The sequence below is a fragment of the Zalophus californianus genome, chromosome 3 (assembly GCF_009762305.2).
Source record: "Zalophus californianus isolate mZalCal1 chromosome 3, mZalCal1.pri.v2, whole genome shotgun sequence".
Taxonomy (NCBI): domain Eukaryota; kingdom Metazoa; phylum Chordata; class Mammalia; order Carnivora; family Otariidae; genus Zalophus; species Zalophus californianus.
The window spans coordinates 136,279,734-136,307,123 of record NC_045597.1 but is presented as its reverse complement, the minus strand read 5'-3'; the positions used below and the strand labels follow the sequence as shown (position 1 = coordinate 136,307,123).

General features: G+C 41.7%; 1 protein-coding gene across 18 annotated transcripts in view; it reads right to left on the bottom strand.

Moving 5' to 3' along the window:
* RAPGEF4 (Rap guanine nucleotide exchange factor 4) overlaps window positions 1-27,390 on the bottom strand; it is a 295,155-nt gene that overhangs the window by 25,991 nt on the left and 241,774 nt on the right. For all 18 annotated transcript variants that reach the window (XR_003519020.2, XR_003519021.2, XM_027588682.2 and 15 more), the window contains 8 exons: window positions 25,328-25,416; window positions 21,247-21,325; window positions 8,972-9,122; window positions 7,148-7,236; window positions 6,421-6,451; window positions 6,129-6,207; window positions 4,809-4,955; window positions 2,928-3,025 (listed from right to left, as the gene is read on the bottom strand). Coding sequence is in view for 16 of the 18 variants with exons in the window: in XM_027588682.2 (XP_027444483.1) it covers window positions 2,928-3,025; window positions 4,809-4,955; window positions 6,129-6,207; window positions 6,421-6,451; window positions 7,148-7,236; window positions 8,972-9,122; window positions 21,247-21,325; window positions 25,328-25,416 (763 nt within the window). In the remaining 2 variants the exon portion in view is untranslated. The remainder of the gene's footprint in view (window positions 1-2,927; window positions 3,026-4,808; window positions 4,956-6,128; window positions 6,208-6,420; window positions 6,452-7,147; window positions 7,237-8,971; window positions 9,123-21,246; window positions 21,326-25,327; window positions 25,417-27,390) is intronic.

Here is a 27,390-nt window from a genome sequence, read left to right as displayed (position 1 = left end):
CTATGTGCCCAGCCCTCTGCTCCACGCAGTTGCCCTCTTGCTCTCTTCCTCCCCAGCCTCCCCAGCTCCCATCTCTTTTCCTTGATGCCTTACGGCTTTTCATAGAGGGGATAAACCCAGCAACTACAGGGAACGTACCAGTGTTAAGAAATACATAAAATTCTTTAAGTCATGGATGCTGGTCTATCATTCCTGCATCCCTTTTGAGAGAGTAATAGAATCTCTATTTTTTTGTTTGTTTGTTCCTTTTTTGAGTGGGCAGGGCTCACCAAAGCCTCCTCCCTCCTTGACAAAGGGCAGGCTGGCCCCTTCCCTCCATGAACCACCAAAGAGGCAAGCTGAGTGGCCAAAGTGGCTCTTCTATCTGAAGTGGGGAATTCACATGCTGACCCCGGGGCCCCCCAGGAAGCATCATCCCCTGGCTCCACTTTCTCATAGACAGTCCTGTGGACATTTCCCATCAGATGAGGAGCAAGAGAGCTTACGGAGGGTCTGCAGTACACAGGCAGGTCTGAACACTGCCTATCCAGAGGCACAGAACTCCCATGTAGTCTCCCTCTGGAAGAACAGCATTGTTACCCTCCAATTTCCAACTCAAGAACCCAAGACATAGAAAGGGTACAGTGATCGTCAGTGACAAAGAGATGGCTAAAGGCAGCCACCATCCCAGCATCCCTCTTTCCCCCTCTGTGCCTAGCTCTGCAATGGCATTTATCACACCATCTTCTCCTTACACCCTGGAATCCCTCACTACACTGTGGGTTCCTGAAGGCACATGAAAGATTTGTCTTCAAGACCATTCCAGAGCCAGAACCGTCCACAATGCCTGGAATGATAATCATACATAAAGTCTAAGGGTAGAAAATGGGTAAGAGCAAAACCAAATTACAGTACAATGGGGTTTTATTATAATTTGCTCTGCACTAACATTTATGCTCAAATAAAATGTCCAGAGATAAAGCTCCAGAATCCAAACAACTAGGATAAATCACTGGCACTCTGCTATTTCTAGACAACACAGTATAGCCCTACAATGTGTTCTGTTCCAGGCTGTTCGTGTTAGTCTCATCTCCCTAATGTGACTGTAACTGTCATAAGGACAAAGTCTCTGGGACGACTGGTCTAGTGTCCCACAGAAGCCAGCATAGCACTGAGTACAAAGCAGACACTTCATAAGTATGTGCTGATAGATCAAAGGGTTTGGCCAACATTCTGTACTGCAGAGTCATCCTGTGTGCGATTCTTCCTAGAAAGACTGTCCTCAGGGAAATCTTCAGAAAGCTGGAAAAGGCTCCATGTCTCCAGTTTTGTGAGACAGGTAGGGTTCGACCACTCCTTAGTACGATGACATAACTCGCCGCCCAGTGAATGGCGGAGCACCACATGGAGGAAGTTAACAAGCTCTCATTCCCCAGTACTTGTGGCAAAGTAAATGCCTTTCAATTACCCAGGCCTTAACATGGAAGACTAGCAAGGACTAAGAATTCGTAAGGCTGCAGGATGATGTGCAAATAAACAGAGGCTTAAAGCGTTAGTGTCTGCCTGACAGGGAGCTGGAAACAATCCACACACTCCATCCACACACCATGTCATCTGTCGCTGCGGCCAAGAACCGGTTGGCAAGAGAGGCCAAATGGCCGTGTGGCAAACACATCGCCCAGCACCTGTAACAGGGCTAAGCTAACCTGGTTTTTGATGGTGTTCATTTCCAGGAGAGGGCAGCACGACTCATGTATGCCGTTCTCCCCCCAATACCTCAGTGTTGGGAAATATTGATCTTTTAGAAAGCAGTGAATGTGGATGACTAAAAAATATAAATGAAAGGACTGTGTGCAGACAGACCTTCTAGCACCCGTGGCTGAGGCAAGCAAGGGTGCTCATGGGCAGCGATGGATGAGGGACAGTGAGAGAACGAAGGCCACATTTGCTAAGTTCTCCTCTAGCGGGATTCAGAAGATGGCAACAATCCACTTAACTGCACCAGAGCGCCCAAAATGGCTCTCCCCCAACTCGAACAAAGAATTAGCATGAGGCCAAAACAAGCTCTAAAACAGTTCTCAGGAGGAGAGGAATCTTGATTTACTTCTAAGGTCTGATTTGATGACACTTGGATATTTTTATGCAGCACCCACGTGGCTAAACTCTCCCCTGAAATGTGAGGTTGTTTACCTCTTGCTCTTGTTGCACTTTTCTTAGTAAACTCAGCCCCGTGTGTCCCAAGATGGAGAAAACTGCTTCCCCATCCTCTGCACTGGCCCTGCAGGCTTTCCAAGGTAGCTTGAGAGCTACTCACCTACATGTCTAATTTTTATAGGATAACCAGAAATGAACCTTACCATCTACATAAAAGACGGGAGGCTACTCAACTGTTAGGATGGGCTGCTTAATCCTTTACTCGAAGACAGCTCCGTGTGGGCTGGCAACAAGGGTTTGGGGGACTTAGGGAAGAAACTGCTGGCCTCTGGTATTTCCCACCCAAGTTGGGGCCCTTTCGGGGAACTGCATTTTTCTTAGACCTGAGAGTGGCTTTTCCCTGATGCCTTTCTACATCTCATGAAGGAGCGTGATACTTCGCAGTGTCTGGTCTTAAAACATTTTTTTCTCTCCTGGTCTAAGCATTCAGATTCATTTTTAATATTACTGTCTAAATTGGGGGGATTTCAAGGAGGTCATTTACTACAGAGAGGTCTAAAAGCTGAATTACGCCCCAATAGTGGTGCTACTTGGCTAATTTCCACAAAAGAAAATCTAAAGCTCAGAGCATATCAAATGGACACCTGAGGCTTACCTAATGGAGCACAGAAAAAGAAAAAGCCAAGGAGCATTCAAGAGTTTTTAGCAACTCGGTTCAACGTAACAGCAAAATTCAGCTCCAGACAAGTTTTTCTGATTGCAGACACTGCTCTGAGGAGGCCATCCACACCTACCAGTGAATCGAATTGCTCTCGCGGGCAAGCAAATAGGCGTCCATTAATGGTGAGCGTCGTAAATACTGAAACATCATTAGGTTTGAGCACCACCTTTTCTGTGAACATAAAAAGCATGAGATTGCCTATTAAATGCATCTGAGATTTGCTGCACTGCCCTAATCACACCAACAAATTGTCAGCTTGGTGAATTACCGGAACACGCAGAGCGACTGCATAAAATACAGGACCGAAGGGGCCCACTGAATAAAAAAGACGTAGCATTCAGGCAGGCACAGGACACTCAGGATGCCATCAGAAAATGACCACAAAACAGGAATGCAAGTAGCCGAGGGTCAATTCACCCAGTTCTGTGCTGCAACTGTAATTATCTACAAAAACCGCACTTACTATTTATATGACAAATTATGTTTCCAGATGGTAATAATGCCCAGCACTGTGGAGATGGAAAGATCACTTTTAGAAAACTTAGGGGGTTTCTGAGAGCCCAAATGACTTTAGATATAAAATTATTTTTTCACGGATTCCCTAATTTGGAGGGCAGTGGCATGACCTTTAGATTAAGCCTCCTATATTTTAAAAATTAATTCATTCAACAACTATTTATTTAACATGTATTATATGCTGGACACTGCTCCAGGCATTGAGGACACAGAAGGAAACAACACAGGGGAAAAAAAAAATCCTGATCCAAAAAGAGCTTGCATCACAGTGAGGGATGCAGACAGTGAACAAGACAAATATATGAGAGAGTGAGCAGCCACGGGGAGAAAAACCAGCAGGGAAAGAGGCTAGGAAGTATACGTAAGCAGGAGAGGATACAATTTGAGAAGGGGAATCAAAGAAAGGAAGGAGGGGGCCTCAGGTGGACGCGGACATTCGGGTGAAAACCCGAAGGAGGCGAAGGAGGGGCCCTGGACAGCTGTGGAAAGACTTTGCCACAGGGATCGGTGAAGGCAGGCATCCTGGGTCCCGTGTGCCTGGGACAGAAATGGGAGGGGTATCTTGGGAATCCAGGATGCATTTAAAAATCCTGCATTGGTAGAACCATTTGCCTTCAAACGTGGCAAAAATGGCTTACCCGATCCTGAAGGATCCCCCTGCTGTTAAATCATTTCCAGATAAATGAGCCTTACTGCTCATTCTTTGGGCTCTCACGGCAACACATGCTGACTAGACTAGTTCCAAAACTCTAGCCAGCATGGATTATAATTATTCACTTATTATTGTCTACCTCCGTGCTGGCCTGGCAACAGCCTGGGGACATGGCTGCACCCAACACATTTCTCCCGTCCCAGTCATACTAAGTGGCCAGTGAATATATATGGCGAATGAATAAATGACATTTCAAGAAAGCATAAGGCAATTAAGTAATCCCATGGGAAGACTACTCCTCATTTTATTCGATGAGTTGGGTTCCTGCCCTCTCTACAAGGTAAGGAGGGGAACCATCATCAGCTGGAAAGAACTAGCCTATGATCGCCTCCAACTTCTAGACTTTTGGAAACCTATGGCCTATAGCTTGTCAAGCCGTCTTAGGGTCCATATGTCGCAGAGCTCCGAGACCTTAAGCTTTTTTGTTTAGGGTTTATATAGAAAGAGCTCCAAGCTGACATCCACACCAGAGTCCTCAGCTCCAGCTGCCTCAGATATATTGCTTCACCTCCTCCTGCTTTATAGTGGGTACCTACAAAATAGGGCATATTAGACATTCACCCAGCCCACTTCTAACCATATTATTTTGTTATTTGTGGGAGCACACAGAGCACCAATTTGTCCCTTGGATCTTCTTGGAAGGCCCATGCTAACTCCTGGCAGGGTTTCTGTTTGAATGGGATATTCCATTTTGCAGAAGCCCAATGTGCTAATTAAAGCTGTTACCTCCTCCGGAGCTCATCTTGACGATGATCAGGCCTTCCCCAGAGCCCAGTTTGTCAGCAACTGCACTGATGACTTCCTTCACCGAGGCAGCCACCGGTACCCGAATGGTTGTGTAGGTGTGGTCCATGCAGTAGACTTTAAACAGAACTATTGGGAAGGCAGTAACGATATGGTAAGTTGGTCTTGGGAGTTCTTAAGAAAACCATCAGCGGTGGGGCATGTTTAGATAACCCCCCAAATTTGCACCATCTCATCACTCTTACTACTGTACCTGTCTGCAGTCAGCTATGCCTGTGCCTGCCCACTTCCAAAACTCCTGACCTTCGCATGGGTCTAAGGATAGGTACACACATGGCTGCCATCTCCAACTCAAAGAACCACGGCAGATATTTGTGGAAAACCCATTTATAAGAGATGGGGAACAGAGGAAGTATGTTTAGGCCTGTCTGCTGGGTCTACCCTTGCCTATGAGAGTTTCTTTTTCATAATCCAGGCAGTGATGGGCAGTAGGCTGATTGCTAGATGGCTGCTGCCTGGCGGGTTGGTGGGGAAGCCAAAGCTAACATGTCTGCAAACAGGAGCGCTTCTGCCCAGGGCATGAACACACACTGATGTTCCTGCTCACTTGTTCACCAGTTTGTGTACTTTGGGGCTGGGCCAGCATCGAGCTCAGCAAACCCATATATGGCACCTACAGGCTCACCTCTGAACACAAACCCTGGGAGCAATTCCAGCTACTGTAATCCGTGGGTTTAGAGGCGCTCCTAAATGACAAGATTCAGTTGTGGGCTTAAAATGAACATTTTGTCATTATTATTCATTCTATTTCGGTTGCGATTCTTGAGACAAATCTTAAAGAACCAAATGGTAATTGTCAGCATGTGCCCCCTCCCTCCTGGCAGCTAACAACGCAGTGCTCGGGGCCAGAGTGCCTTCTCTGGGCGGGAGTCCCGCTCTTCAGGGGACCCCAGCGCTGCCCCTCTGCTTGGCATTGCAAAGTGCTAGCCATCTGCCTGTCAGCTCTTCCCGGAGGTGGGCGAACTTGACAACTACTTCCTGGGATCCTCTTTCCTTCCTGCAGGCAACGGTGGTAGTGAGGGAGAGGCAGAATCAGGGAAGTGTGGACAAGCACCTCCGCTCCAGGCCCAGAGTTCAAGAGGATAAATAACTGGAATGCAAAAGGGCACCTTCAAGCAAACCTTTTGGGGTGCAAAGAGATAGTCCAAGAAAAGCTCTTCAGTGGGCCCAAGGGTTCCCAGGGGAGGGATTTTATTGATTTTGAGTAATCTACACAACCATGAGTTAGAAGAGAATTCTCACCTTCATCCGAGCCACGGATAGGCTGGCGCTTTTGGGCTCTCTCATCACCTGTGTTGAACTGTTGCAAAAGAACTTTGTGCTGTAAAAATAACCACAGCAACCACCATAAGGGGAGAATGACTGATGCACACTTGCAACTCAGAGGAAACACACTTGAGAAGCAGAGTCAAGAAATGAGAAAACATATTTTGTGTTTACAAACACATCCCTTTCATACATTGCACTATAATATTTCTGGAGAACTGTTACCCAACAGGGCACAATTAGAGAATCCTAATCTGTGGTCACTTACCTTCTTTTGTGGAGCCTTTGCATCTTCTGAACTATGAGAAACAGAGAAAGCACATTAATTAATACCATTGGTACTGTTATTTTGAATTGCTTCACTTGTACAGCACTTTAATCTTAAATTACAAAAGGAAATGACAGCAATCCTTGAGCAACCCTCATATTAATACACAGAGGACACACGAAGAGATCAGCTCGCATCCCAGGCAGACTCCTGGCAGAACTGATGTTGAAAGCCAAGATGTCTAGCTTTCAGGGTTTTTCTACTAGCATACATTCTCTCTGGTATTTACTGTAGGCTCAAAGTACAGCATGTGAAACCTTCCATGTTTTCACTGAGGGAACGTAAACATTCACCAGCAACAGCTTTGGTGGCAGAAAGCGAATTTTCCATATAAGTAATTCCCCCTCATCTTTCTTTAAATGCCACTATTTTATTACTGGATTCACTGCCTCAAACCAAAGGGACCCGAGTTTACTAAGTGAGACGCCCCACAGGAGGATATCCGCCTTGTGCCAGGCTTTTTCTTGGCAGCCACCTGGCACAAAAGGAGCAGAGCAGAATCTCCCCGCTTCACCTGGCCTTATCCCATCACCCAAGCCCGACACCCCATCCACTCAAACCAGAACACCGTGTGGCTGATGAAAAACCAGTTTTTTGGAAGATGTTTTGATGGAGAAGCAGGCACTTACTTGATGAAAACACACCCCCAAGCCAGGCCCTTCCTTACATTTGCTTGACAATCTTCTCTAGCTCGGGCAGTTGGTCCTTGAGGGCAGCAATCATCCGGGCATCATCTGATACAGACACATAAAACTCCTGTAATTGGCAAAGGTCACAGGCTTTTAATAACAATTGCCGAGGTACACAATTCTGTCAAGAGCAACAAAGATGTGTCCCTACGTCATCTGCTTTTTTAGCATCTCCAGACCATGGTTGCATGGATTGGAGACCAAAAAAGAAAAAGAAAATGTTACAATATGTCTAGATTCAAAACTGCAAGTGAGAAAAGGTTTTGGAAATAGATAGTGGTGATGGTGCCATAACATTGTGAATTAATTAATACCACTGAATTGTATCCTTGAGGATGGTTAAAAGGGCAAATTTTATGTTTGATATATTTCACAACAATGAAAAAACTCAAAAAAATTTTTTTAAATTGCAGATGAACTGTTCATAGGATATTTATATGAAAGGCGATGTAATGCAATGTTTTAGAATGGGTCATTTTATAGCTTATACTTCAAGAGCACTTTTTCACCTCAATATTTTTTTCAGGGAAATTTTAACATTTATTCTGAATATTATTTTAGCATTTGTTGTTTATTTACTATTTCCCACTAGGAGTGGTTGATTTTTGGTGGTAAAATGCAAGCATGGTCTTCAGGACTGGACTGACGTTCTGCTGAGTTTGGTAACAACTCAGGACTCTTTATGGATGCCCTGGGGCCGATCCTGACCGCCAGGCAGCAGCAGCTGGGCCTGATTTTTGCTCAGGAGCAGTGGCCTCCACAGCGGAAGATGACAGCTGTGGTGGTACCAACTTAACCACCACTCTGGTTCCTCTGCAAGACAGTCCTTTTTTCAACTGGTAGCAGCCAGGAGTCAATGCATGACCCAAGCTACGATGGTTCCTTTAGAGTTTCAAAATACTTCACTCCACAGCCTTGAGGGTCACTCACAGTCCCCTCTCCTCCCTTCCCCACCTCTCTGCCTGCCAAATTATATGATTAAAAGGGGGAAAGGGGGCTCCTTTCTTTTGGATAATTCATTCTTGAATTAAGGTTTGAAATAGAAGCCACATTGCCTTTTGCCTGCACCGAAGATCCTCATCTACATTTGGGAGGACAGAGTGAATCATCAAGGACTGGATGCCAGGGCCCATGCTGCAATGGGGGGCTGGAGCCATGGGAAGGAAAAGGGAAGTTCAGCTTAAAATACTGTTGATGACATAAATCATGTCCCTCTGGAACTACCTTATGGTCCTAGAAAGTCCTCCACAAAATTATCTCAATAAAATTTCAGTCCACTCAAAAATAGGTACCATTGGATCTAGCAATCCCACTTCTAGGAATATGATCAAGGACAGACCTACTTACACAAAAATGTTCCCTGTACTATTATTCGAGGAACGTAGAAACTGGAAATGATGTAGATATTCAACACGATAAAAAATAAGCATATATGTGGCAGAGCTACTCAAAGGTCATCAGGAATTTTTACTAGAAAAACGGCACTGACTGACATTGAAAAGTCCTTATATAAAGTGGAAAAAGCAGCCTACAAAATGATGGGTACTATGTGATTATGACCATAGAAAAACTGCAAAGAAAAAGAGAGCAAGTGAAAATACATTACAATGCTACCAGTTATTGAATTAGAAGGGCAGGGGGGTGGATGATGTTGTTTACTTCTCTCATAGTACCTTTCTGATGAACATGTTAACAAAGAACAGAATTTGCAATCACAATCTCTCCGGGGAAGCTGTGTGCTGCTGGGGAGTCCTGGTACAGCAGGACAAAGATGTATTCTCAGAAGGGAGGACTCCGCGTACCTCAAGGAAAGCCACGGCCACGTCATCCTCCTGTAGGGCGTCTCCATACACAGTGGCCCACTGCAACACCAGGCGGATGACTCGCCTCTTATTGTTGAGGGCGTAATCCATTTTCTCCTGCTCTGTACCTTGTGAAGCCTGCGCGTGGTAAGTGCCGCGGAGTCAAGGAAGACATCTGGTCATTTCACACTCACTGCACTGAGCCACTTGCAAAGGCAGAGAATGATCTATCCCAGTTTCAGAAAGCCAGCCTTTTGGACTGATGGGACCCCTTCCTCAGGCCCTAAGAAAAACCCCACCCACAAAAAGATCCTGGACCAAGTGCCTAGAAAGCCTTGTTCATGTCTGCTGACTCTGACAGGGTAGTCGTCCCAGGAATAAGACTCGCATGGCTCCACTTGGACTTGTGTGTTGACAAGGGTTCCTATTGTGCCTTGCTCCAGCCCCCATCACACTCCCTGGCTTCCCTCTGCCTGGCCCTTCACTCCTTGGGGGAGGCAGTGTTTCCTGCTGTTGCTTATCTCTCGGGGCCTTGCCAACCCTTTTTGGTTCCTATGATTCTGCACATATGTCTATAGAACCACTTCATTGTGTACATTTCAGCGAAACCCTTCTGAGTGGGCATCTAAATTCTGCTGGACTGATGCCAAGAGTGCATGGGCCTGGAGGAAGACAGGCTCACCTAGAGTTAAGAAGAGCAAAGGTTCCTGCTATATGGATCTGGTGAGGGATTTCGACACACTATATCATAACATCTTCTCCTGCCTCAAACCACAACTTAACTCATGCTGGCTTTTTGTGCCTTTATGGCTAGACATCTTAACGAAACTATAAGCTCCTGGAGGCCTCTGATGATATATTACTTGCCTTGTATTCTGTACCATGCCCAGCACAGTGACTTTCAGCTGGCAATTGTATTTATCCATTAGTACAATAAATACTTAGTTGAGTGCCTTCTGATGTGTCAGGTAAAGGCTTCTGCTCTCAGTTTACATTCGTGTGTGTATTACAGTAGAGGGAATATAGTATGTGATCAAGAAAGATTTTAGAGGAGACATACCACTCCTTTTTCAGTGATTTATAGCAGATCATACTGTAGACAATTAGTTCAGGGAACATTTCCCTCTTTATAACTTACACTGTATCTTGCACTAGAGTACCTTAGTTAAATTCTACTTTATAGTCTTGTGATAAAAGCATCCTTCCCTTCCTACCAGTGAGCAAACTGACTGCAAAGGCGCACAAATGGCCAGGATCACATGGTGAGAGTATGGAGTTGGTTTTGAAAAAGACTCCTAACTCCAACTAGTTTTCCTCCCCATTACACAGCACCCCTCCCTCTGCCTCATAGTTGGCTACAAGCCTAGCTGTACCTTAGCTTACGACCATGACCTCAAAGTCTCAGTAGAAAACTGCCTTGTGGCAGTGCTGTGCTTGACAGCTAAACCCGTAAAGGGCCTTTCCTAAAGGGACTATAAATAATCATGATCAAGGCAAATGACAGAACCTTAAAGCAAAGGTTTACTGCATGTAAATGGGTTGCAAAATGGCTTTCATAAATTGAGCACGGGATTCATAAAAAAGAAAATTGCTCAACCCATATTGCTACAATTCTCTCTGAGCTTACAATAAAAAAAAGGGAAGAAAGTTCGCTTTATGTGAAAATTATTTCTTTTCTGATTAACCCTTAGGCCCCTTGCTTGTATGCACACATAACTCAGTTTTTCTTTCCAAAGAATTGCAATGCAGGCACAACATTTTATCACTATTTTTATGGGACCTAGCAACACAGTCTGGCACTTGGTGGGCACCAAATGAGTTATTCTTTAATGAAAAATATGTACTGATTCACCTAAGAGTCAGTAAGAGAGAGAGAGATTGAGTCTTTCTTACTTGCACAAGATGGAGATGGTTTGAACTATCAAATTTGCTGTCAAGCAGATATAATGCTAACTTTCCAGATTATCTTTTTTTTTTTAAGATTTTACTTATTTATTTTTAGAGAGAGAGAGAGCAGGGGGAGGAGCAGAGGAGGTAGGGGAGGGAGGGGAAAGAATCTCAAGCAGACTCTGTGCTGAGTGCAGAGCCTGATGTGGGACTTGATCTCAAGATGCTGAGATCATGACCTGAGCCGAAACCAAGAGTCGGAGGTTTCACTGACTGAGCCACCCAGGCGCCCCTCCAGGTTATCTTGACTTGGACTCAGGAAGCAATGCAAACACTTGTGACTTGGATACAGTGATATCAGCAGCACACCTGTGGCTAATCTATAAGGCCTTAGGACAGGATATTAAATTTACATTATCTCTATGGGTCAGGATAAAGATTTTTCTTGACTTCTTTCCTACGGGGGAAATCTGTCTTTTTTCTACAATGAAAGACAGAACACATGATTGGAAGGATTAACATGCTAACACTATAAATGTGTGTGGAGCTTTATAGTTTATAATAAATATGCTCCATGTGCTCACATGATCATATAATGCTCTCTATAAATGCTTACAGATGAAACAGAGAGAAGAGATCTGCCCAAGGTTGTTCAGTGAATAAATGGTAGGGCTTATAAATCCAGACAGGGCTCTTTCCATTGTCGTCACCCCCAGCCCCCCAACAGTGACTGGATGTTAGTAGTGCTTGGGTTCATGAAATTATTGAGAATGATTAAATCTGGGAAGCAAAAATCCTGATGAGAATTCTTTTTTTTTTTCCTGTTTCTTTCCTTTCTTTTTTTTTTCTTTTGCCTAAGTTCTAAGTTTCCCAGAGCTGAAGAGTACCTAAACCAGAGCTGAGTGTCCTCTGCTCTTAATGAATAGCTCCCCAGGCTCCTGGGATCCAGCAATGACCAAATCCAGAGGGACTAGAATAAAGCTTGCTTTCTTTTCTCATGAAAGTTAAGTGTTTTTGCCTCTGGAAAAATAAAAGGAAGCACTGATTTATTTCACCAAGTCTCCCTTTCCCCTTACAGATGTTATTGGAGTGGTGGTAACAGTACTTTTATAAGCTGAATCCAGGCATATGCTCAAGTATTCTGCCCTTCCATAGGCAACATATCGTTCCATTCCTGAACAGTCTGTTGAATCAGAATCTCAAGGGACACAAAGAAGACTTTATGTAATTGATGATACTTGAAATGGTTATAGATGAGGTATTGGGGCTTCTATTGATTCCCATAATACTTTCCCCAGGCTTTTAGAAGATTTATATGATTTACTTTTAGATTTTATTAAACTCTTACAAAAAAGGTGGAAAAGAGGGGAAAAAAACTATATTCCCTTCAGAAAGCAGCAAGCGAGGGGTGGGAAACAACACCCCACCAGGTCCCTTATCTCAATATGATGTAAAACATTTAAACCCCAAAAGAGTGACATTTCAAATATAGTTTGTTCATAAATTCAAACACATCAGGAAGGTTGCAGAAACCGTTACCTTCTTTGGCGCTAAAACCAAAACAATGCATTAACCACTTGATGGAGAAAGATGTATTCTTATGGGAATACAAACCTAGCTCTTCTCCAGGACAAGCAACAATTTAGAAAGGATGATCAATGGATACCACATACATAAGATACTTTTTTTCCCTCCCACATAAGATACTTTTAGCAACACTCTCTGAAATATATACTTGGCTAATGTCTATGTTAAGTGCAGTTAGCAGAGAAAATAAAATACATCATAATCCAGTGATTTTTGTCAAATGATAAGGAAATACATGTATTAAGTATGGCCATGACTCCTGATGTCATGACAGTTGGGTTCAGGTAAGAAGCAATATGGCTGCTTGAATTCATGACGAAAAAGACACAGAGAGATAACACAATTCTGGTGTCTCATAAAGTGCTAGATAAAAGTCCGTAAGAGAATCTAGAATTATTCACTGAATTCTTATTTTAAACACAATTAAGAAAAGGCCTTAATAGTCAAAATGGCCAAAGTCATCACTGACACACTGAGTGGATTTCAGATGATTCACAGAATCATAGAATCTGTGAGTTGCAAAAGCCCTTTGATTGTATCTCCAACTCCACCATTTCAGAAGTAAGGATACTGAGGTAGAATGAGCTTAAGTGATTTTTCCAAATCTATCAATGGAATTCTTGGGATTAGAACTCAGTTCTCTTATCTCTCTCTCCAGCACATTGTTTACCTGTCTCTGTTGGCATCTTTTGTCTGATATTAATATTCCTTTATGCTAACATGTATTATGCAGCAGAATTAGGTGATTTGAAGTTTATTGGATAGTGGGGCAATCAGTCCAAGATGCAGAAATTGATCCCAAAAAGTCCTCAAAGAAGACAAAGACCATACAGAAAATCAAGCATTAATTGCTGCAGCTCTGACAATCTGATCGCCAGGAAGGCATGTCTGAACTAGAGTATCTCTGCTATAGTTTCAACCAGTGTTCTTGTTCAGTACCTGCTGATTTAGAAAGCAGTGGGCTTGGGGGTGTCTGGCTGGCTCAGGAGGTGGAGCATGTCACTCCTGATCTCCTGATTAGGCATAGTAAGCTCTATGCCTAATGTGAGTTCAAGCCCCACATTAGGCATAGAGCTTACTTCCAAAAAAAAAAAAAAAAGCAGTGACTCACCACTATTCACCAAACATTCGTGAGGATTCAAATCCTAACTTGAGGTTTCTCTTGTTATGATAATAAGATTTGTCACCACCTGGGAGCATTAAATCAGAATCCTTAACAGCAGGAACAGGAAACATAAAAAGCCTCAAATGTTTGTTGATTGACTGGTTACCTTAATTCAATTACACTGTTTGGAGTACTATATATATAATACAGTTTTCAAAAACAAACAAACAAACAAACAAACATCACAGCTCTTTAAAACCTTTATCTAAATTATCTGAAATTCTGTTTTGTCAAGATGTCAAATACAGATCATGGATACATTCTAAGGAAGTTCATATTCAATGTCATCAGGAGGACTAAGTCCACACAAGTACCAAACATCGGGGGCATCTTTGAAACTGAATCTTTTAGTTACTGGGTATTAATCTATAGGAGCACAGCCTTTCAGAATGACTAAATGTTTGTCGAATTGGACCAGTTCCTTCAGCATCACACAAACGTGACTGAGGACAAACTAGATCTGTTTTCAGTGAGGATCAGGGCCGAGGATCCGAAGAGGTGAAGGCCACAGTGTAGGCTACAGTCTTTCTACCCTGCCAACGGCAGGTTTAATATTCCATCGAGTCATTTTCCTCATGCGGGCTCTGCCGTTCAAACACTGTAATTATTTCATATATTTTTACCTAGTTATTATCTTACTCACCACAGGCACCTGTAATTTTTCTGTATTTTTTTTTTTTACTGCTCATTTACTTATTCTTAATTCAGCTAATAATGGTTCCACATATTAAAATTATCATGGGGAAAGTAAGTGAAAACCTCCTAGGACGGAGAGTCAGCAGATTCATTACAGCCTACAACAGGGAATAAAATATTATGTATACTTTTTGCAGTAAGTACATGCTAATTATGCAGCTATTTATAAAACACTTATCAACATTCAAACTGATACTCTTCAGTGTTGTTGTTTTTAAAGCTCTGCTTTGCATACAGGATCTCTGCTTGCAGCTGAAAACAAACTTTGGGGGTCATCTGCCCACTGACTAGACAAAGCTTTGTTATATTCATTACATTACGCTATATTCCTTTCATGATGGTACAATATGTATTTATAGGGGGCACTATTTTATATGGGGCTTAAAGGTTTATAATATGCTTTCACACACATAGCCTCATTTGATCCTCACATCAACCTGATGAACTGGGCAAGACAGGTATAATTACCCCTATGATACAGACGGGGTTCAGAAAGGTTAAGGATAATTGCTGAGTAATACAGTTTCTAAGACTCAGGTCTTAAACACAGGTCTTCTGACTTCAGAACTTGGGCTTTTCCCACTGTGTTATGGGGCCTCTTTACTACCCTGCTTGCCTTCGTGGAGCATCCTAACATCCTGAGCACCAAATCTATCCGTTCCTTCATGCAGCATGTGCTTGGAAGGCAAGTTCTTGAATTAGGCCACCTGGGTTCACATCCTGGCTTCCCTACTTACAAACCCTGAGACCCTTTGTTAGTTAATTGACCATTTAGAGCCTCAGTCTCTTCATCAGTAAAGTCAGAGGATTTCTGTTAAAGATGAGATGAGACAATATTGGTAAAACATGTAGAACAGTATCGGAGACATATTAAGTGCTCAGCGAGTGTTAGCTACCATCATTATTATTGATCTGCCCCCTGGAAATAATGTGAAATCTTTTAAATGGGCAGTTTGGGAACTTTCCATAAGACCTGGCCTCTCTGGGTTTGACTGTGATGCTATTCCCATCACACAGCTGCTCCCGTGTTTGTGAGAGCCTATGAACTTGAAGCTCCCAGGTCTGCTTTCTGCGCTGTCATTTTTCTTTATGTGCCTCCCATTTTCTTGCTCAGAATTTTTTCTCTCTCACTAATTTTCAGAATTCTCTGCATTTTTAGAAGCCTCTAGTTCTTGGCTATTCTTTTTAGTCTTAACTCAGGGGCTAGTATTCCCAGTAGAGATGTAGGATGTGGACTAACAACCCATTGCTGGGTTCAACCCACTACTGTTCTAACACTTACTAGCTAAGGAACTTGGGGAAAATGACATATCTGCTCAGTCTCACTCCCCTAATGTAAAAAGAGTACACATCCCACGGTGTTGATATGAGGCAGAGAAAATGTATATAAAGTACTTTGTAGAATATCTGATAACACGGTCATTTTTTGAGAAAGAAGACACCATGATCACAGCATATCATCATCAAACCAAGTCTTCCTTATTGGAAATAAAGTCTCAAGTTGCATATCTGCAGAAGTAAATTGCTCTCATAGCAACATATGGATTGAACGCTTACAGAAACAATTGGGCGACTACAAGGGTAAAATTTGGCTTCAACAAAATTTAAGCTGACAATTTTCCTTAGACATCTAAATAATATTCCTAAAAATTTGGCTTAATCTAGAGAGTAAGAACCTGATGCTGTTTTGTAAATCATCAAGAAAAGCAAATTTTGATAAAAGTTCCTCCTAGGGAACCCCAGTCAACTTATAAAGAGAACATCCCAGGTCAATTTTACAGAGAAATAAATGATGGAGGCCCTGCCTTTTCAGTAAAGGAAGGTGTTGTGTTTGCTTTGTCTCTGTATAAGGGATACAATATATATAAAGGTAGTTTTAGCTAAAACTTAGTGGCAAATCTGTATTCTGTTTTTTCCTCTGTGCTTCAAGAAATGACATAAATTCTTCCCATGCCCAAAGCATAGAGTTTGTGTATACTAAGCCAAAAGAAGTTAAGATGCTAAGAAAAAAATATTTGGCCAAAATTATTGCTGTATTTACATTTTTTATAAATTTTATATAAGACATTGATCCCTTAAGATTCTTTTAGCCATAATGACAATCTGTCCTGAATGACAAAGACCTGTATTTGTTGACATAACAAAGAATCTTCGGCAGGGTAAGCTTCAGGATTGGTACAAGTGCAATGATGCTATCATAGACCCATTTTTTTTTTCCCTGACTCTCCATGCATTTCAGCTTTGTCATAGGACTTATTTCCCTAGTCATCGTAGGAAGGCCATCACTGGTAATTGGGGCTATAGGCTTCCTGCTCTCTTTCTTAAAGGTTGAGAGAGCTTTTGACCCAGAAGCCCCAGGAAGCCTCTCTTTGAATCTCATTCTACTTTGGGCCTGCAGTATGAGAACAAACCATGACCAAGGGCAGCCAACTATTGAGTAGCTAGACTGACCCACTGATGACAAGGACAATGTCCACTGCAACCGGAATTATTTAGTGCTACATGGAGTTTCTCCAAACATTTGCCAGAATATGTGTAATCTTAGGTGTTCACTTGGCTCCATGTGCCTTGATTTCTCCCACATGTAAAATGAAATAAATATCATGCCATTCCTTTTTATGCCTCACAGGTGGGGGCTGGGTGCTGCAAAGATAAAGTAAATGATGTGAAAAGGCTCTAAATCAAGGATGTAGTTACTAAAATTCAAAATAACATTAACTTAGTTGTGATCACTTACTGAACTGAAAGGCCTGCATGCATTTGTACAAATAAAAGTATGCTAGAGTTTAATCATAAAACACAAAATTAAGACAACAGGGGAGCAATGCTGTAGTAAACATCAAAAGCATTAAAATATTACATACTCCTTGTCTACTTTTAAAGTAAGGAAATGATCATATGTGTGGGCAAAGATTTAGCTGCAAGGATGTTGATTCATCCCATTGTGTCTGTCACAGGAAAAAATTTTGAAAAAAAAAAAGTAAATATCCAATAGGAAGAGGCTAAGAAAATAAATTATGACATATCTACCATATAATATTGTGAGTTAATGAAAATGATAGCATGTTTTTCTCATGCATTTGTGTCACCTTCTTGCCCAGCACTATATGACACATTGTGTTTAATAAGAGTTTATGGAATTAACTGAAAAAAAGATGTAGTTTCATATATATATATATATATAAACAGACATATATATGTCTGAAAAGATAGCCACAGCATACTATTAAGTGAAGAAGAACATATTACAAAAAAGCATATACAACATAATCTCACTTATATAAAATATCTATACTTTGAAAAAAACTGTGGAGAAGTATTTAATGGCAGAGAAAGATATTCATAAAATATTTTTTAGTGACAAAGCATACAAAATTACTTACAGTATGATTCTATTGTTATTTAAAAATATAGACCTACATGTGAAGAAAAAAAGACTGGAAGGATACATACCAAAATGTTAACAATGGTATTACCTGATAGGGTTATAGGTGGTTTTACTTTTCTTTTTAAAGACCAGTGGAAAACTGAGCTGAATTTTACATGCAAATTTTAAAAAAGATTAAAGAAACTGAAGATGAAAAGTACAGAAATTGAACAAATATAATTAAAAAAACTCATTAGAAAGCACTTGTATTCATCAGGTGAAATCGTGTTCCAAGCATATCTAATGAATAGAGATTTTCTCTCATTAGCACATAAAAGACCTGAAATATTAATGTTAAACAGAGTTCTACCATCTTCCTCTGTGCTAAAAGCAAAATTGGAGGTGACATACAATGTGGATTAAGGACAGAAATAGGTGTCAGTGGCTCAGGGCTCAAATCTTTTCTGTACTAGTAATTACCTTTCTCTGAGCAAATCATAATTTTTCATTATACTCGTTTATTGATTTGGAAAAAGAGTAGTGAAAGTACGGACTTCTTCATAGGGCTGCTAGGCACAGTCACAGATATTAAGTACTTTGAAAACACTCAGCCAAAGCAACTCACTTTAATGTGAGTGCTTTACTGGAACGGGGTTAAGTGTGTCCCTTCTCTCATGTTAATAATGGGGGATAACCCACTCGCTCAGCTTTACACAATTTCTCCCCGTTGCTTGTGCAAGAGGCGTTAAGCAGTTTATGTATATTTGTTGTTTTGTCTGCTTATCACCTTTTCCTCCACTTTCTCTGTTTTTCTTCACAGGCGGTCTCTGGGGGGCTGTCTGGGAAAATGCTTTGCCTTCCTTTGACCAACACGTCAGCAGGGACCCAAGCTAGGCCAACGAAACCCTCCTTCCTAGGGATGTGGGAATCAGGTGAGGGCCCAGGATGCTTGGAGCAGATTTGCCCCCAAGGCAAGGTCTTTACTTGTTGCCGCTGAGGCCCCTTTTGAAAGTCTGGGCTCTTCTAGGATTCCTTCAATTCTCTGAGTGACCCCACATCCCTCTGAGGCATTCCTATATTCCTTAAGACAGTCACGGTTGGTTTATGCTACTAATGACCAAAAAAACATAGCCTATAAAAGAAGCTCACATAACATGTTCCTCAAGAGAAAGGGGAACTAAAAATTGAGTCCTCAGCATCTTCTGTTTGCTCTCCTGTAGCAGGGTAAGCCCCTGGCATCCCTGGGATGCCTTCCCTAGGCATCACAGAACAGCATTTCTTGTTTGAGGCTCTCGTTCCCAGTATCTAAGGACTAGACTGATGTCCAATCTGGCAGCCACAAGCCACACATGGCTATTTAAATTTAAATTAATGAAAATTAAGTAAAATTACAAAATCAGTTCCTCAGTCATAGTAGTGAATTTCAAGGCTAGCAGATACTGGTCTAGCACAGAAACACAGTATTTCTATGATTGAGAAAAGTTCTACTGAATGCTTCATTTATTCAGTTTCAATAAGTTAGGCCTACTTTGCTTTTAGTCAAAAGAAACACAGATAAACATGTATCCTGCAATCCGTTGTCAAGAAATGTTCTTAACTCTCAAGGATAAGCTCTTAAAGAAATAATCTGTGAAGAAAAAAAGTGACACACTCCAGGCTTGGAATCCTATGACCTGGATGAATCCTGACTCTGTCACTTGCCTTGGGCATGTCACTCCACTGTTTTTGAGTCCCAGAATCCTCGTTCATAAAATAAAGCTAATACTAACCCAACAGACACCTGTAAGGATAAAGGAGTATAATACGGGTCAATGCTATTAGCAAGGTGCCTGACACACAGAGAGTTGATTCAAAATAGAGCAATGAAGAGAATCTAACTTCTCGTAGGGCCAAGTATGAAGGAGGTGATCTGAGGGCACTAGGTAGTTTAGATGACACCCAGCCATCCTGGATTCCCTCTGTCTACTGAGAAAAGAATCAGGATCGGAAATCACAGGCCTCCCTTGATTCCACTGTTCACCTTCCTGACTTCCTCTCCTCCTCCCACTACCATTTTCCCTACACCTCCCGATCTGGACATAGCATGGACTTTCCCTCTAGAAGCTTCTATTTTAAAAACAGAGGTCAATGATATGAATGTTCTCAATCAGCTCTAAAGGAGAACAAGCTAATAAATGAAGAAATCTGAATTTGCAAAAACACAGAAGCCTGGTGCTTGGGGTTTCTACTTGTAAAGATGGTATGGCACAGCCCGCTATACTCCCTCGCTCTTCTTTGCATTTTGTTTGCCTTAACCTTATTGACATGCTAACTGTTGGAAAAAAATAAGTCTGAACTCAGTGGTGGTTTTTATTTTTCCTTCTAACAAGTCTCAAAGGTCTAATAACGATTACCATGCATGGAATTAAAAGAGCACAGAGAGATCCTGAATGTGTTAACTTTACTTGAGAAAAACTGAACATAAGCCAGAAAGAATATATAATGTATGTGAGTCTCATTAAGCTGTCATTACTTGGAAAGATAGTTTCCAGGCAAATAAACACCCAAATCTCACTCTTGCAGTTCCTTCTGAATAACACATTCAACCCAAATCTCCCATCCTCACACATTCCGTTGACTTCAAAGAGAATTATGAGTGAACAAGAAAATGAGAATTATAATTCTGAAAAAGAAAAACATGCAACATTGGTTGGATTGCTCAGAGAAAAAGAAAGCCATTCTCCTTCAATAGATTTCACTACTCAGAAAGCCAAAGTGTTTTGGGGTCTACATTTTTGTTGCTTTAAAAATAAAGCAGACCTGGAAAATATACTTTCACATGACCCCTGAAGTTGAGGGTGTAACTCAATAACATTCACCGTTTTTTATTCAACTTGATTTTCTGAATGCCCTCTCTGTGCCAGATACTGTGTACCAACTGGTCAATTCAATAGACTATTGAAAAGCCGCTCCAGACAAACTCAGCCCTCCAGCTGCCCAGGGGAACTGTCATTAGAATTTCCAGTTCTGTGTGACTTCAGTCAGTGTGAGAGTAATAAAAATAGCAATGAAGAAATCCATTTTGTATCTGGAGGAGAGGATGGGCTAGGACAGATATGAAAGTAAAGCTACCCCATGATGGTCACTTTTTTTGGATTTATGCGCAAAGGGATTAACACCGGGGCCTGGAGGAAGAACGCAGGCAGGCCTGGGGCCATGCTGTCAGGTATCCTGCAGAGGCACAGAGTCTGTCTCCAAGGTTAGGGAACTGTCCCTACGAATACTCTCTAAGAATACTCTTCCTCATAAATTTCTTTAGCCTACCTCCCAGGTATGTATCACCTTCCTGAGGTAACTTGGCTCACATTTCTCTACACAGGTAACGAGGAGGAGATCCTTACATGCGGCACGACAAAACCTACTAGAGAGGGCTTGGAGTCTACGCTGGGGGGAAAACTGCGGGCGTTTCAGTTTGACAAAGGTGGAGGGCATGACCCTGCCTGGGCTGTGACTTACCTTCAGAGAATGAGATAATGACCATATAGATGTGGGGCGTCTTCAAGGGAATAGAGACTTCAAACCACAAAAGGATATTGGGCCACCAGGGCGGGGCAAAGCTGGGTATTTGGCATAAAAACACAGTGCATCATAACAAAGTCATTTAAAACAGAATCTGCAGGGAGAGAAAAGCAAAGCAGAAAAAGAAATCAGGTTTTTTGCAGAAGTCTTTAGAAAAGCAAGAGTGTCTATTTGTTTGTTCTTGGTTGATGGTCTTCTGCATCAGCTTGAGGGATTGTGGTTTGACTGTACATAGAGGCACTGCAAATAAAAATAATAATGTTCACAAGCTTGAGACCAAAACTCAATGTCTTAGGACAGTGAACCAAAAGTATAGTTTTTTAAAAAGAGACAGCTTTTACCAACAGCACTGGTCACCTTAGCCACATGTATATTAAAAAATACCTATAATTAAAGAGCTACCCATGGGCATTTCCACGTGTGCAGGATTCACATATGGTCATTTCTTTGTCTACCTTACACCATATATCTTATGTCAACATCTGTTTTCCTTTGTGTCTTTTCCACCCCTTGTTTCCCTAGAGAGCAATGAAAGATGAGCGGACAATGGAATTCTAGAGAAAGGAGGTGATAAGAGCAGAAAGTTGGTGAGGGAAACAAAAGTGGGGAGAAAAGGACAACATGAAGTCTAGGAGCCATAACTGAAGCAAAACAAAACAAAAACCCTCTGGTATATTAAGACGGTCGCTGAGATTTTGTGAAATACATGTCACTTTTCAAATAGAAAATGGTAAGAAATGTAAGCATTTTAATTGAATATATTAGATTTCCATTGTCTACGTTTTAAATGAACTTATGTTTTAAAAATTGAGCTATAACTGATGTGTACCACTGTGTAAATTTAAGGTGTACAACATGTTGATCTGATACATTTACATATGACAATACGATCACCACCGTCCCGTTCGCTAGCATACCTATCAAGTCACGTGATGCCATTAGACTCGTTACACTCATGAGTGTAATCCCACCCTGTTGTCATTTGGTGTTACCCGCTATTTTAGTCCCATTATTCGGTCTCAGAGAAGAAGCAGAGAAGGTGCCAGATGAGCTGTATGGAACTTTTCCCCTTAAGTACAAAAGGACTTTGGCTTTGTCTAAGTTTAACCTCTAGGGTCACCTTTATATAATTTTTAGGTATTCCCTGAAGATGGGGGGTAATGCTTGCTTATAAAAGTCCCCAAATAACTATGCTACAGAGTAGTTTAAATTTTGCTAAAGCAGAGGTTTGAGTAGGGGACTCCAAGGCTGGCAAGCTGGTCACCTAGCACAGTAACCACCCAGCACCCACATTTCAATGTGGCTTTCCTGTTCTCTGCTCATAGGCAGTAACTCTTGAGAACTGATTTAAAAAATCATTTCCTACTAGAAAATAATTTCTCAAGTCACTCAGTGACTAATGCTGGTCATAGAAGTAAAAAGTTTAGGAAACTAATAGGTCCAAAACAGATGTTTTGGTAAATTAAGAGAATGTACTGTCAGACCCAGGGGTGTTCCTTTCTATGATGAAAACCAGTTTCACTGTCAACTGTGACATTTTTCACTGTATTATAAACCCAAAAATGCCAAGGTCTCCCACTCTTCTGCATCTGTGTTTTGTGGGCCTGTACTTGGGTTACTTTGAGTGTCCAGGATGACTGTGTAGAACATTTACATTCTTGATGATGAGAAGGATACTCATTTGTTCTTTCTCTCCAAGCCACGAACATTACTTGTAAGAAGAATAGAATCAGAAAAAAAATGCAGAGAATGAAGTTCAATATTAAATTATGACGTTAACCTAGTTCCAACAACAAAAATGGAAGGCTCGGGAATCACATTCTCCATGCCAGCCACAGAACACACTGATTTCTAGGCTTCGATTTCTGAAGAAGCAATAATCTAGTCCCCACCTCTTTTAGATGTGACTTTAAAAGTTAGGATATATTTGTTCTTCATGGGTAGCAAAGATCTTACAGATCTTTCCTTAGATGCCATAGTCTCTCATGTACCAGAATCTTCCTTTTCAATCAATATTCACTTTACAGAACATGCTGTTTCTTGCACTAGGCAATCACACATTCTGGGCAAATAGTTAATCAGAGGGGAAAGACCAGTTATATTTTTCCTGACACCAGGTTCTAGAAATTTCGTTTATTTGGGGTTATGTATGCCTCCGAGAAGCAAGGACTCCCCTTCTAATGGGTCCACTGAGGGTTTCCTTTCTCAAGAAAAGTTTTTCTCACATTCTTCTTGCTCAGACATCTTCAACCGTTCCCCAGTGCTTACTTAGCTTTGCACTAAAGAGCCTGTAAGATCTGTAGTCAAATTCTTAGACCTTACCTTCCTCCCCCACTTATATATACACTAGTCGGGCAGAACCAGACCACTTGGTCCTCCTTGCCCATTTCTAGGTCAGTACTAACGTCCTTCAATATGGCAGGCTTTGTCCCCAGTCTCTTGTTACTAGCCTCCTGCCTTCCTGAGGGCCACTTCAAAGGCTATATTTATTCTCCATGACACTTTGCCTGGTCCCCTCAGCTAGTCCCCTCCTGAAGCACTGGCCACATTCTGCCTTATGTTCAAGTTATTTGCACATCCCTCTATGTCCTTTAGCAGGTTAAAAACTTTCTGAGGACAGGAGGGTGGTTTTTTTGGTTCACCTTGCCTAGTCCAAAGCCCCCAGCTTTGTGCCTGCCCAACAGAATATTCAACACATACTGAACCGAAAATGACTGCTCTGGAGTCAGAGATTCTGGCTTTTATATAGACTACTCCCCAATTAATTTGCTACGTGAGAACAGATCTGGTAACCTGTTTATAAAATGAGAAGCTGGAATGAGGAGATAAAATAAGTCAACCAGTGGCAAAATACTTTTTGGAAGTATATAATAATGATGATGACTTTACCTTGATTATATTGCAAAGGTGATGGAACTGGGCTCTGAACTATTACTAAGTATTTGAGATAAATCTCTGAACTTCTTTTAGTGATAAATGTTCATCTACGGGCTCGGAGTGCTTAAAATAATAACCTATTATTCTGAGGCGGGCCAGTAACATAGGATTTTTTTTTAAAGTTGAATATGTGCTGTTCCAAAGTCATGTACAAGATGGTAACTGAAATGGAGAACAATATCGTAACTCTGAACATGTAGTTCAGTGGTGAAATTCATCTCATTCATCCTCAAATCTCTGAGTCTTAGTCAAGAGGACTGGTTCACTGTGAGACGGTATTATGAGTTGAATGCTTCCCCCCTGAAAAAGATATGTTGAAATCGTAACTCTCACTACCTAAGATGTGATCTTATTTGGAAATAGGGTCTTTGCAGATGTAGTTCAGAAGAGGTCATTAGTGTGAGCCCTAATCCAATATGAGTGGTATCCTTTATGAAAAGGGGAAATTTGGACACAGAGACAGATGTACAGAGGGAAGGCTATGTGAAAAGCAGGGGAAACGCCATGTGAACATGAAGGCAGAGATCAAAATGAAGAATCTATAGAACGAGGAATGCCAAGGGTTGCTGGCAAGCCACCAGAAGCTAAGAGAGTGGCACGATTCTCCCTTGTAGCCGTCAGAAGGAGCCAACCCTGCTGTCACCTTGATCCTGGACTTTTAGCCTCTGGCACTCTCAGACAATACATCTCTATTGTTTAAACCACCCAGTTTGCGGTCCTTTGTTATGACAGCCCTAGCAGACTACCACAGGCTGGGGTGTTCAGTGACACCCTGAGGCAGCCTGAGGATCTACAACCGCAGACAGAACCATTTTACTCTCAGCTGGAACAAGGTGGTGCTTTTCATGCAGACAGCTTCAAATCCTTTATGAAAATACATAGGATTTAAATGATAACCTAATAATGTCTATGGAAGGCTAATCCTAATATGCATGAACTAGACTGTGCCATGTACAAAGGACAGCCAGAACTAGAGCGGGCAGAGGAGGGTCAGAAGGATTGCTCCCTGACTTGGCCACACAGGAAATACTCTCTAATGTTGATACACATAACTCCCCTCTGAAACTGTGTGGCTACACACACTGAGAATGAATTCAGGATTTTTTTTACAGTGCTCTGCATGGATTTAATGGACACACAAAACTGTTCTCGTGTTTACCTGTTGCTTCATTTAAAGCTGGCTCAAGGCGTATTGTTTCTAGAAAATGCTCTAAAATTTTTTCAGGTGTTCCTGACATCACAGTATACCTGGATAAGAAATAAAAACATCATTAGTTTTTCAGAAGTGGGCAAATCATTAATGAATAACTTTTTACATATCTAAGGTTTTTGTGTTTTCTATTTTATTTGGTTTTCACATATTTGTTCATGTTTGGAGTCCCAGAGAACCATAATGACCTAACTTACGGCTCATATTCTCCTTATGGTAAGAGAGACCACGTACCTTGCCGAAGCCACATGGGAAGGCAATGAAGAAAACCCCCACAAATTGAAATAGTTACTAAAACATTATTCTTTTTTCCCTACATGGAACTAAAGAAAACTTGGAAAGTGGCTCTCGCAGGCTGGGAACTGAGAAACTTCAGCCTTACTCCAAGGGGAATGGAAAGGAACATGTAAATCACAGGGCAGTTCAGGTCAGGCAGGGGGAGATGGTGAAGGGAAGTGACAGTAAACTAGGTTATCCATATATGGGTTATTTGTAGCAAAATCTCAGTCCCACATTGGATTCTCCTGCCTATTTCTGGAATGCTCTGTCTTTCCCAACTGTACACTGGTATGTGCTTTGGAAACACAGCTAAGAATAAAACAAGAGAAAGGAAAACAAAACCCTAAACACCAATGAGCAAACAAATTCCAGTAGCATCGGAATAGGAAATAAATCAATGGTAGAAAATCTATAGAATTTATTTTACTGTCAAATATCTATAATTTTGGGGTGGGGGTGTTGGGTCATTATTTCAGAAGATCCATCCATGGGTTTCATCAATCCACAGGACAGGATTTATGTTTTAAACTGAATGTGGGTTATTTCAAAGTCATTTTGAAGATGGCAACAAAACAGTGAATGAAAACTATAGCCAAAGTACATTAAGATGATCTGAGTGATCCTGTTCTAAAACTCAGACTTTGCTTTTCTGCTCGGGATTTCACTTAGAGCAAAGTGATGGGAAGAAAAATGACAGTGAAAATAAAACTTGAGTATGTTCAGAAAGCAGTGGTATAATTCGGTTCCAGGAGAACCCAGATTTCTTTGTCTCCTCACCAACACCCTTTCTTTGCCTGTTTGAGACCTGGCGGGAAGTGTGCTGAGATCCCAAGAATATCTGTAACGTAGTAATTCTCAAGGTCTTTACCTCCTGCCTGAAGGAGTATAGAAGAAGCAATCCAACATATGACCCTGTGCATGAGAAAACACAGACTGAGTGGAGTGAGCCTGGGAGTGAACAAGCTAGCAAATGCAGGCTCCCTGGAAGGTAAGGTGACCATTAGTCAAAACTACTCCGTGTATGCGAGTGTGTGCGTGCACTCAGGACCAGAAAGAAGGTGAAGAGTTACATCTTTGAGGAAACCTGGCTTTGGAGCCTAGAGGAGGAAAGGGGGAATAGAAAAATAAATAATCAAATATAATCAAATTTAATCTCAAAAATAATACTCCTTTCTCAAAATAAAGAAGGCAAAAGACATGGTTTTTTCCTCTTGTAGGCAGTGCCAGGGCCGAGCCTATGTCTGGGTACCTGGAGCTCATTCTGAACGGGAGCTTTTTTGTTTCTGAAAACCAGTTTTATTTAAATAAGAGTATAAATACATTAGATCAAACACCAGTTACTTGGATTTGACAGGGTACCGGGCAGCTATTGCTAGTAGGCTGCAAGCTCTAAAGCTCGCTACAGAACGGATACATCAGTTTGACATCTGTTCCTGCCTCAAAAGTTAAACTCTGCCAGGTTGGCTTCACATTCTGGTGTTCTTGGTTTGCACTTCCCTTAGCTAGAGGATTATGTCTGGTCAAAAAGAATAAAGATGTGTGTGGAGGGGGCGGGGGGGGGGGGGGCAAGCCAAGATAGGAAACTATCACCTCATTAGAGAAGAAACGCCTGTAACTGTCGGCCTGGTCAATCTCAGACCCAGGGGATCTTGTTTTTGCTATCAATGGCTCCCTCTAGTGGTAAAGCTGGGGGCTGCCTTAGCCCATCCTCTGCCTCCCCAGCTCCACAGGCG